Raw genomic sequence first — 12,382 nt, forward strand, 5'->3', positions numbered from 1 at the left:
TCCCTCCTGTCATCAAGCCCTTTAAACTGAAACAGTTTCCTAGACCAGAAAAGCAATAGAAGCCCCTCCTTTTACTTACTGCAAGAAAACCTGACAGTCTCTGCTTACTGCTTCACCTATGACCTCCTCTCTGGGTTGACATTCAAGTTACGGACTTATATTTGTTCTGGGTTCATCCACATTCACAGTGGCTCTGTGATGTGGTTACTCCCTGGGAACACAATGTGTAGGTGGCATGTGGTTCAGGGTCACATGAAACAGGCATATCGATGCTGTTGACAACTGAGGCCAGTGAAAGACCAGCCAGGGAAACCACTGCAAATGTCCAATAAATATACTACTGAATACATTGCCTATATTTTGTGCCATATGTATCATTACATCTATGGTTTATATTTTATATGGTAACATACAGTGAACAGTATTCCTATAGACTATGTATTAGTTTATACTAAATATGGACAAGTGGTAGTTCTCAAGTTACAAAAGGAAATAATACTAGAACCTGGTCTCCAGAGCCAAGGAAACAATCTCAAGAATTTCACACCAAGATCTGAACTCTGTGGTGTTATGAAATCTTTTTCCTATGGTGCCAGGCTTTGTTTCCAAAAAACTAGGGCCAGGCTTACCGGATATACTAGCTACGTGTGAATTGAAGCTGGCCCAACCGGCTATCTTGTCAGGTTTTGCCTTTCTCATTCCATAGTTTATATCTGACCCCAGCAACAGGTGTATGGAAAAGGAAACGTGATCCAAAAGGGCAAAGGCCACTTCCTCCTTCTGTCTTACACCCTGGCTTGATGGGCAGCACGATTCTGGGCTCACTGGCATGTGCACTTGGGCAGCCCAGCCCAGCTGTCCTGAAACTTGGCCGCATGTAGCTCTTTGGCAGGTGTTTGGCTCAGTGTTTCAGCTAAGGCCCAGCCTGGACTAGCTGTTAGCAGGACTCCCAAAGCACACTGAATAGCGTCACCTACTATAAGCAGGAAAAATAGTGCCTTTTTCTATCTCACAGGCTAGAGAGGAAAATAAGTATCTCATAAGCCCCAAACAAATGCAATTATAAAATGTGACATTTATCAATAAAATGATAAAAGAACAACAGGGAAAACATAATCTGATCTGGAAAGATCCAGGAGGGCTTTTCTTTTTGTTATTGTTTCTGTTTTTGTTTCTGGTTTTGCTATAAGGCACATGCATTCACAGAAGAGAAAGGCAGAGAGATAGAGAGAGAAGGAAAATGAGAAATTCTTCCCCATGAGGGTCAGCCCTTCTGCAATCCCTTCTCTTCCATTCTCCTTTCAGGATTTTGGGCACACACACTCAAACCCCTGCCACGTTTTTTAGCCCACTGGATCCAAGACTCGAACGGCATAGTCAGGCATGTGGAATCCAGCACCTTAACCACCATGCTGCTGCCTGGCCCTTGGGAAGGCTTTTCTGAGAAACTGATATTGAACCTTGGCACTGAAAGACAGAAGCCACAAGGCACAGAATGATATTGAACCTTGGCACTGAAAGACAGAAGCCACAAGGCACAGAAAGTGGGGTAAGGAATTCCAGGCTGGGAAAGCAGTACCTGCAAAGGAAAGGCAAAGGTGGGAGTTGGGGTAGGTCTTTTGACAGAATACAAGGTCATGGTGATAGCTGAGTGGAGAATGGGGAGGGTGGTGAGAGAAAGGCTGGCAGAAATGACAGTAAGCAATGTAGGTAGATATAAAGTACAGTGGGACACAAACCAGAATGATACAATCTTATTTCTACATCATTTTTTTGTCACAAGGCACATGTGTTGGCCAGAGAAGGACAGAGACAGAAAGAAAGAAAGGGAAAGCACTTCCTCAAATGGTGTGATCACACTGCAAAATCTCCTCCTCCATTTCTCCATCCTGTCAGGATTTTGGGCATGCACACACATGTGCACCCAGTGTGGTTTTCAAGTCACCAGGGCTGGAATTTGAACCATGTTGTCGTCCATGAGGGACCAGGCTCTGTCAACCACCAGGCCATGGGAGCTAGCTCAGATCTTATTTCTGTCTTTTTAGAAATCACCTTGGCTGCTATGGAGAGGCTGGATTGAAGGGAATGAAATGGATATTAGGCTAAAAAAGAGATTTTGATGGTTTAGAAGAAAACGCTATTAGTGGAGATGTAGCGATGCTAAAGTAATTAAGAAATATGTTGGTGAGCAACTGGATCATAGAGATGTTCAAGATCTGCTTCTAGGCGTTTGAGCAAACAGATGGACAGAGATGCAGTTTCCTTCACTGGGAAAACTGGAGGATTGGCGGGGTGGGAGGGAGGACAGAAGGAAAGGGGGGAGGATAGACTCAGAATTCAGAATCGGTGTGTTCAGTTGGAAATACCTGTGAAGCATCTGAGTGGAGAGGTCAGACAGGCTATAGGATGTGCACCAGAAGTTCAGAAAAGCGTTGCGGGCTAGAGACAACCCTATGAGAGTCACCAGCACATGCAGGTTCCCTGAAGCCTTGGCTGTAAGAGAACATGAAGAAATAAGAACACTGGGTTCATGTCAGAGATGTCTAGCCAATAGCCAGAAAGATAAGGAAAACAGGAAGACATGCAACACAGAGGCAAAGATGAGGGGAGAAGGCAGGAAGGGCCAAAAAAAAGTTGTTTTCTGTACTGTCCACTGCTCAGGGGTCTCACTGCAAGAGGACTGGAAGGCAGCTAGTGGGTTAGGTCACAGTGAGGTCCTTGGTAATCTTTTTATTTTATTTAATTTTTTTAAGAGAGATTTTTGTTATAGGGTGTGTGCACTTGCCGGAGAGACTGAGCGAGACAGAGAGACAGAAAGCAAGAAATCACCTCCCGGGGGGGATGGTCATGCCACAATTCCTTCTCCTCCAGTCTCTTCTCAGGATTTTGGGCATGCATGCACATGAGCCCAGCGTGAGCTTTAAGCTGCCGGGTCCAGGACTCCAACCTCAGTCAACTACACAGTAGTCCAACAACATACCCAATTATGCCATCTGTTAGTCCCAGTCCTTGGTAATCTTAACAGAACAAGTCTGATGAGGAAGTGGAGGACTAAGCCCAGTGGAATGGGCAGAACAGTGAACTGGGATGAGGAAGGGGAGGCACTGTGTACTAGGAAAATTGAACGTTTAGCAATGATAAAGAAAAGAAGGCTATGGTAGTCTCTTATTTTTAAAATAAGGTGATAGTTTAATTTTAAGTAACAATGGTTTTTAAAGTAATAATGTTGGCATGTGGACAGTGAAGGTCCAGGAGAGAGGGAGAAACTGGTGAGTGAGAGAGAGGCACAGAGGACTGAAGACTGAGAAGGTGGGGTGGGGTGATACCCAGAGCACATTCAGAGGGACTGGGCTTTGATGGAAGAAGAAACTCTCCTGAAACGAGAAAAAGGGATGCTTCTAATTTCTCAGCGAAGCAGGTGGCAAGCCCATCCTGAGCCAGCAGGAAGATAGTGAGCCAAAGGTTTAAACAGCAAAGGCATGAAATAGCTATATCATAAAAGGCAGAAGAAGTCTGTTTGAGAAAGGTAATAATACTCTCAAGCTGGATCCAATCTCTATTTGAATGGGGCTGTCAAGAATAAGACAGAAACATCATCCAGCCCAGTCTTTGTTTCTACTTCCCTCTCCTAGCACCTCTTACCCAAAGTCAGTTTTTGTCATTTTTCACACCAAGTGATGACAGACAATAATCCCACCTTCTAACCCCAGCTAATCCTCTAACAGCTGCGTGATCCTATACTGCAAGCCCTTACAGTCCCTTTTCCTATGCATAGCTTCTGTCCAGCCACCCAAAAGCAATAAAAAGGGTACAGGTGGCATCTTGGATGTCTCTGCCCATTCTCCTAGAGTGCCACCCCTGCCTTAGGTCTCTGCAGGATAAAACAACTTTCCTGGGAAGTGAGGTTTAAACTCACTCAACTTGCTTCACTTGAGTGTCGAATCTGATGTTAGGACAGGCAGACAAACAGAATTTACAGGTCACGCCATATAGGATAAGTAACTACAGAGATAAATAACTACAGAGATAAATAACTGCATGGATAAAGGGAGAAGGGTTTGCAGGAGACACGCCCATTCCTACGTTGCCCAAGTTTTCCGAGATGATGTAAATAATACTACGATTACTATTGTATTACTCAGTTTAATTAGCATTTGCTTCATAGTAAAGGACTAACAAGTAACAAGACAAGACATCTGCTCCCTCCCAGGAAAATTTCTTGCTGCTTCTGAACAGTCTTTAAAGACTGTAAGTCATTAACGGAATCCTCCAGGCCTGCAGATTTATACCATCATCCCCTTGACTTGGTTTCGAGTTTCTAAAGAAAACCATAGCACTACCCAAACAGACTCTTGACTATTTCAAAGTCTGGATGCAGAGTGAACATACTTACAATTTAATATGAAAAAGCTGTGTGGTTTAATTTTGAGATGCAGATAACCAAGGAACTGACGTATAGCTTTCAATGACTTCCATTTATGACAATATCATTTTGAGCTCATTATCTGGCATCGAGATCAAATGCCCTTATTTGCAGGCCACGAACCAATACGAGCCTAAAAAGGAAGTCACATTCAGAAGAAATTCCTCCCACACATCAGCGCTAGAACTTACGTAAACGGAACATTCTTTCTCTCAGCTTAGTCGGGAACACGGTTAGCAGGAAAGACTTTATGAAAGCTCATTTGCTTTTTTCTTTCCCAATTCAGAATTTTATTTTTAATTTTCAGCTTAGTTCAGCTGCCAGTAGGTCAAAATGGCAGAGTCATGCCTAAAATTTCACTGAGGTAAGAAAACACATAAACAGACAAATCAAAACCCCAACTACCACCTTGAATTCTAAAATTGGCATGTACTTTTCCTAGAGGTCAGCTAACATGGAGGCTGTAGCCTGAAATGTATAAGCGAGACCATCTTCAAGCTAAGCACCAACTGTGCTTCACTGATGGGTTTTACTTGGCAAGGTGCGAGGATCCCTGAAAACATCAAAGCATTTTTCAAAGAGCAGTGCACCTGTATTGAAGAAATAGCAGGCAAGACAGGTGAGATGAATAGTTTTCATTCATCTGTTTAACATACAAAAAAAAGGAGAAAAAAATGAGAAAACCCTGTATGAATATGCTTAAGTCATCCCTCGGGAACACTGACAGTAAGAAGTTTAGCATGCTAAAAACTATTTAAAAACCACAGTGGAATCAGAGGAGCAGAAAGACAGATGGAAAAAAAAAAAGTCACTCACTCATCTCACTCATTTCAAGTAAGAAAACCTGCAATAAGTATCAGCTCGCAGACGTCCTGGGCTCATCTCTCTCAGCCTCCGTTGCCCAGTACCTGACATTCTTAGTTTGTGACACCATATGATCTTAGGACTTTTCTCTAGTGCCACCGTCTCCAGAAACATGGTACATAAACCCTAAACTATGCTGGTTCTACTTAACATTTCAATTCAATCAATTGGGACCACCATTTTGCCCATACAAATCCCATTCAGTAGAATTTTCTTTTACCTTAGTTTTTTCACCAACAATGTTCTTCTCTAGTTCTGCTATTTTCCGGTTTAGATGATCCAAAATCTCCTTCTCCTTCATAAGTTCAGCTGTTTCAGATTTCTGTTCTCCTCCCAAAAGAGCACATTCCATATCCAACTAAGGACACAAAACAAAGCTCAGAAGTGTTTCGCTTTTGGGGACATTCTCAACTGCGCACTTAGAAGTGCATTTTTAACTGCTACAAATTTCAAAAAGAATTTTACTATCTCAGCCAGATTGTGGGGCCTAGAGAACACTTCAGAGACCCCATGTAAGACTCAAGATTTCCACACCAGAAAGCTAGACAGACGCGTTCTTGTATTTTCCCTAAGAAATTTAGTTACCAATGAACTTCTCTACTATCACCCCTTTTCTTCTTACTTCTCAAGGATATTTTGCCTTTTTGCTTACATTCAGGCTCAAGCATGAACCACCTCGGGAGAAGCCACGTCTTTCTTTGTCCCTAGAGCGTGAGAGGCTTCCCCAGCCCAGCATGCACGCTCCGCATTCCTAGCAATGCTAGAAGGAGGGGCTCCCAGGGTTCGTGTACAAGACAACAGGTGAGCAGTATCCTTACCACTCATGCCCTGGCACCATCTGTGAGGACACACACACACAGATCCTCCCGACTGGAATCTGTGGTCTTTCTCACTCCACAGAGGTAACATCAGGATCACCACTGTCCTCTCTTACAGTTATAGAATATGTGTCTCATTGTTCCCTGTTTCTAAGACTCCGGGTCTGTGTTCTAGCCATGTGTGAGTCCTCCCCATAGTTCAACATGATATCCAATTCACAGTAAGCATGCTCAGAAAATGTTACTTCTGAATGAACTTAAACATCTAAATACAGGGTACCTCAGCTGACAGATTCTATGGCAGCTCAGAAAGTACATGCTAGCGAAGACCGAATCAGCTACACAGAAACCACATGAAAGCTGGCTTAATATGTTCATCTCATGTGATCAAAAAGAATATTTCCTCATGCTGACTTCTAAGTATTAGGTCTCTGAGTCCTGTATCCTAATGAGCAGTAATATGTTTAAGCTAAAAGACAAAGAAAACAGGTGAACTTAGGGTTTATACCTCTCTGGATGATTCATCCATCTGGTCATTTATGTCTTTGATTTTTTTTTCAAGTTCCTCAAGGTTGTTCAGAATTACTAGTCGGGTGTCTTCCATTGCGGCCAATTCCTGGATCCTCTGTTCTTCACTTATACTCTCGGGGGTCTGTGAATAATCAGCACAGAAATGGGTTACTCACACTTTGGTTCTAGAATGTCCTGACTTATAAACTAGCCGCAGGTCTAGCGTTTTACAGCATCCAGGGTCATGTGAATTCTAAAAGCAGTTTTGCAATGGTTTGGTTGGAATTCTGATGCGTTTTCTCCGAGACTATGCCATCCTCAGCAGTTAGGTTCTCATACAAACCAACTCCAATGTACAAATTTAGATTATCTTACAACGAAAGAACTACGAGGTTACACAGATAAGGAAGCTGTAATATGTAGAGATGGAAGTGACTTCCCCAAAGTTAGGAGGAGAGCTCAGCAAAGCAGAGAACTAGAAGTGAGGCAGGACTTGCTGCTACCTTCCTTACGAGCTCCATATTTGCTCCCATCTCCAAGGGAGTACACTGCCTACTAAAGCCTCTTGAATCTCTAGCTGTCCTACTGGGTCTCAGTGCTAGGGCTATCCTCGAATTAGTACTCACATTCATTTATTTCTTCCCATGACCAGGTGAGAAAATCAAGGACACTGCTTTGGTGAGCCCCAAATGTATCAAAACTACATAATGCTAATCGGTGTCTTGTTTTTTGTGCTACTACACTAGTCACCATCTTTGTCCTGTAAACTTTCTTCCTACACAGTGCTGAAGAAAATACAGGGCTGGCACGGGCATGAGAGATAAAGGCTCTGGACTCCCACATGGCCAACTGCATTTCGAGTCCTGGACCTGGCGGCTTGCTTTCTCACTTTCCCTCTCTCTCCCTGGTCAAATTAATAATAATAATCAATAAAGTTAAATAAAATGATTCTTTAAAAGAAAAACAGATGAAGTGATCCTTTGTGACCTTACATAGGACATTTGCCACCATTCGTAAAATTATGAACTCATGAAGAAAATGAGACAGTTAAGAAAACAGGGAAGTGCGAGACAGCACACCTACACTGCTGAACAGAGTAAAGACCAATGCCAAGGATGATGGAGATCAAACACACAGCTAAAACGAGGCTGCCTCATGTTGAAGATGAGGGTGCAACGAATTGGAAATAGTTTCTTACGTAGAGACCAACCTTTGTATGAGACAAGGGATAGAAATATTGTCACATTATTGATTTTCTCTCTTTTTGAAAAATAAGTACTGCCTCATTTCTTTTTGATCGGTCAGTCAATAATTATGCAATTTCACCACTGGACATTGAAAACAGCAGCCCAGTTACACAGATAATTCAAGATTACTCACTGATCTTTGAAGAGTCTTTATATTAACCAAAGAAACCATAAAAATTAGTTGATCTCTCTTGGTACATTTTATTTATTTAACAATAATTTTCAGAAGATATCCACCATGTCACATTCTGCATCCTTTATTCATATTCATACTCTTTACTCTTCCCCTACTTTTTTTTTTGGAGAGATTTTCGCTATAGGGCGCATGCGCTCGCCAGACAGACAGAGAGAGACGTAGAGACAGAAAGCGAGAAATCACCCCCCAGGGGGGATGGGCACGCCGCAATCCCTTCTCCTCCATTCTCCTCTCGGGATCTTGGGCACGCACGCACACGCACCCGGCGTGAGTTTTAAGCCACCGGGTCCGGGACGTGAACCGCGGTCAACTACGTGGGAGTCCAGCGACATAGCCATTACGCTAACTGCTGGTTCCCACTCTTCCCCTACTTTGAAGCTCCTGATAAGTCAGTATCTCAGAATGTTTAAGGATACACAGGCCTTCTATGCTCTGACATTTTAGCTTTTTAATTGTCATCTTAAATACAATATCTTATCAACTAACAAAACAACTGCTGACCTTTTTATCAGAAACAATGAAACTCATTGTCCTACTACTTAGGTGCCTGTTTTAGGCCCCAAGAAACGCCTGTTACAGTGAATGGCATTCCAAAAATCACTGCCAAGTAATCCTAGCAGGAAAGCCTCATGAATGCCTGTTTCCTGTTGGGTCGCTATTACATATTAGGTTTCTACTTCCAACATGATGTAAAAATATCTTTCTCACTGGTGGAAACAAAACATGAAGAAAAAAATAAAACAACTGAACAATCCGCAAAACTATAAACTTCAGAAACATGGCGGAGAGAGTGAAGGCAGTATGTAGTAGAACTCACAAGTATTACATAACTCAGAGCTTTTCAAAGTTTACCACAATAGGTATATTCAAGAATAGACAGCCGATGAGGCTGTTAATATCGATAAGCGCCATCTTGGAAGTCTGTGGATTTTTTTTCCTGTTATTTATAAGAAGCAGCATTTGTTGAGAAGCATCCCAAAACTGAATGCTTTGTGATACAATGAGGTGATGACATTGTAATCTCATCTATTAAGAAAATGTTTAAAAAACAGAATAGAGAGCCAAGGTGTGATAGTCACTGAATAGCTTTTATGGTGAATAGTTTTATGGTGAAAGAGACAGTTAAAATTGTAAATGTATGCCCTTCATCTTCCTTTTTCTGGCATTTCTTTTTTAGCAGTATAGGTGAAAATCCACTGACTTGGTAACATGCTTAAATAAGCACATTACACACATATATGCATCCTCTCTTTTCTTTTTCTTTTCTTTCTTTTTTTTTTTTTTTTGAGAGGTTTTCACTATAGGGCGCGTGTGCTCGCCAGACAGAGACATAGAGACAGAAAGCGAGAAATCACCCCCCAGGGGGGATGGTCACGCCGCAATCCCTTCTCCTCCATTCTCCTCTCGGGATCTTGGGCACGCACGCACACGCACCTGGCGTGAGTTTTAAGCCACCAAGTCTGATTGCAAACCGCGGTCGACTACGTGGGAGTCCAGAGACATAGCCATTACGCTAACTGCTGGTTCCCTTCATCCTCTCTTTTCTTAAGAGACAAATTTTTGCTCTAGGGTATGTGTGCTAACTGGAGAGACAGAGAGACAGAAATCAAGAAATCACCCCCCAGGGGGATGGCCACACCGCAATCCCTCCTCCTCCATTCTCCTCTCAGGATCTTGGGCACTCATGCAGACATGCCCAGTGTGTTTTAAGCCACTGGGTCTAGGACTCGAACTGCGGTCGACTACATGGGAGTCCAGCAACACAACCATTATGTCATCTGCTGGTCCCTATGCATCCTCTATATGATATCTTCAAGATAACTTGATCCTGGGACCAGCAGTTAGCGTAATGGCTATGTTGCTGGACTCCCATGTAGTCGACCGCGGTTCGCATCCCAGACCCAGTGGCTTAAAATTCACGCTGGTGCATGTGCACGCAAACCCAAGATCCCAAGAGGAGAATGTAGGAGAAGGGATTGCAACATGGCCATCCCCTCTCGGGGCGGGGGTGATTTCTCGCTTTCTGTCTCTCTGTCTCTGTCTAGTGAGCACACACACCCTCTAGCAAAAACCTCTCTAAGAAAAAAAAAAAAGGTAACTTGATCCACACAGAGAAAAAGAAAAGATGTTAGGAGTTAAGACACCTCCATCTGCCTCTTTTTTGCACGTTTATTCTTAGAACTATATTGCAACCAAAGGAGGTGGAGATTCAAAGTCTTCCCACTGGGACCAGCAGATGGTGTAATGGTTATGTAGTTGGACTGCCATGTAGATAACTATGGTTTGAGTCCCAGAACCAGTGGCTTAAAACTCACGCTGGGTGCATGTGTGTGCAAGTCCCAAGTCCTGAGAGGAGAATGGAGAAGGGATTGCAGCATGGCCAGCCCCCCTAGGGGATAATTTCTCACTTTCTGTCTCTCTGCCTCTCTCTATCTCTCTGGTGAGCACACATGTCCTCTAAGAAGAATCTCTCTTAAAATAAATAAATAAAGACAGACTTCCAACTGTAAAAGAAAAAAAACTTACTCAGGCCAGCCCCTGGTGTGGTGGTTAAAGCAGCTAGATCTCACAAATCTCCGAAGGAAGATATACGGGAGAATAAATTGCGGAGTGACTATTCCCCATGGATAGGGTGTCTTTCTCCAAGTACACGCACCCTCTAGCCAATTAAAAAAGAAAAACCGGGAACCAGCAGTTAGCATAATGGCTATGTCGCTGGACTCCCATGTAGTCGACCACGGTTCGCGTCCCAGACCCGGTGGCTTAAAACTCACGCCGGGCGCATGTGTGTGCATGCCCAAGATCCCGAGAGGAGAATGGAGGAGAAGGGATTGCGGCGTGGCCTCCCGCCCCTGGGGGGTGATTTCTCGCTTTCTGTCTCTTTGTCTCTCTCTGTCTGTCTGGCAAGCGCACATGCCCTATAGCGAAAAAACCTCTCCAAAAAGAAAAACCAAAATTACTCAAAAAGAGACAGGTTCACAAATGCCAATTAAAATAAGCATATTTTAGCCAAGTCACTGTGGCTAACACAAGGGTCCTGCAAGGCTAAAAGCCATATGGTGATTGTGGGTCTGGGTCTGTAGGTCCGCTTGAAAACACACCAGGCACATGCAGGCAGTCAGGAGCCCGAAGAACTGCAGGGTGAGGAAAGGGGATAGTGGCATGAGGAGACCTGGTAAGGTGCTTCTCTTGTGCATGGGCATGTGTTCTATCAAGAAAATGCAGCACATTTCCAAGGTCATCTGCATCTTTATGTATTAAAAGTAAGTTCTATACTGGCAAATACCAAGTTTCTGAAATAGCATTAAAATATTTGTTTAGCTAAATCAGCTTAGCGTGTTTATCACATTCCTCTCTTATCCATTGGTCCCTAAACTGATTAATTACCAACGTTGTCCTCTGTTAAGCAAACAATCCAATGGGCAAATTACTGGAAGACGAAGACTTATCTGAAAGAAATGGTCAGGAGTTCTTTTATAAGTCTTCTGTCTTCTGTCTCGAGGTAATTTGTACCTATCTTTGAAAATTAGTAAGTGAAAACTCACTTCCTAGAACCCATCAACCTCTCACTTGCACCATTTCTAACCCGAGGTGCTTTCTGTCTTTAAAGGATGCCGTCTTATAATTCTGGCAACGATCGATGGTGCTCTGAGCTTTAGAGAACTCTGTTCCACATGAACATACTTGAGCAATTAAAAAGCCTCTGCCGAGATCTGCCTCTTTACACGCCAATGGCTTCTTGTCACAGCCCTCCACAGAAGGACACTTGTCTTTAAAGAAAGCTCGCAGTTCCACGTTTTTAACGAAAATCTGACACATCTCCATGAAAGAAGGAATGTGAAGATTTAAGATGAAAAGGAAGCTAGGGATTTTGAAGGAAGTCCCCTGGCTGATGACAGCAGCTCAAATTTTCAAGTGATGTGTCATTTACTTTGCCTGAATACCTCCTCTCACCCCTCCCTCCTCTGCATCCTACAGCTGCAACTTGCTGGAGACAGAGACAGATGTCCTATTCAGAATTACTCTCCACTGAGAAGAGCACGCTAAACACGGTCATTAAAACAAGGGATTGATGTCCAGCATGTATTTAACAGTCCATAGTCCTGATGTATGTGAAGAACTCACTGACAGGAACAGGGGCCAGCAAATGGCATAGTTAGTTACGTTGCTGGACTCTCACATGACCGACTATGGTTTGAGTCCCAGACCCAGTGGGTCTCGCTTTCTGTCTCTCTGTCTTTCTGGTGAGTGCATGCACCCTATAGCAAAAACCTCTTTAAAAAAAAAAAAAAAAAGAAATGGGGTAGACATGGAGATAAAAATA

The 12,382-nt window shown here is 43.2% G+C and overlaps 1 protein-coding gene across 1 annotated transcript in view; it reads right to left on the reverse strand.

Moving 5' to 3' along the window:
• PHLDB2 (pleckstrin homology like domain family B member 2) overlaps positions 1-12,382 on the reverse strand; it is a gene marked incomplete in the record, with an annotated part of 125,656 nt that overhangs the window by 61,895 nt on the left and 51,379 nt on the right. Inside the window, 2 exon segments of the mRNA XM_027774453.1 lie at positions 5,508-5,645; positions 6,614-6,757. Coding sequence (XP_027630254.1) covers positions 5,508-5,645; positions 6,614-6,757 — 282 coding nt within the window.

Source organism: Tupaia chinensis, unplaced genomic scaffold (genome assembly GCF_000334495.1).
Source record: "Tupaia chinensis unplaced genomic scaffold, TupChi_1.0 Scaffold000437_1, whole genome shotgun sequence".
In the NCBI taxonomy this organism is placed as follows: Eukaryota; Metazoa; Chordata; class Mammalia; order Scandentia; family Tupaiidae; genus Tupaia; species Tupaia belangeri.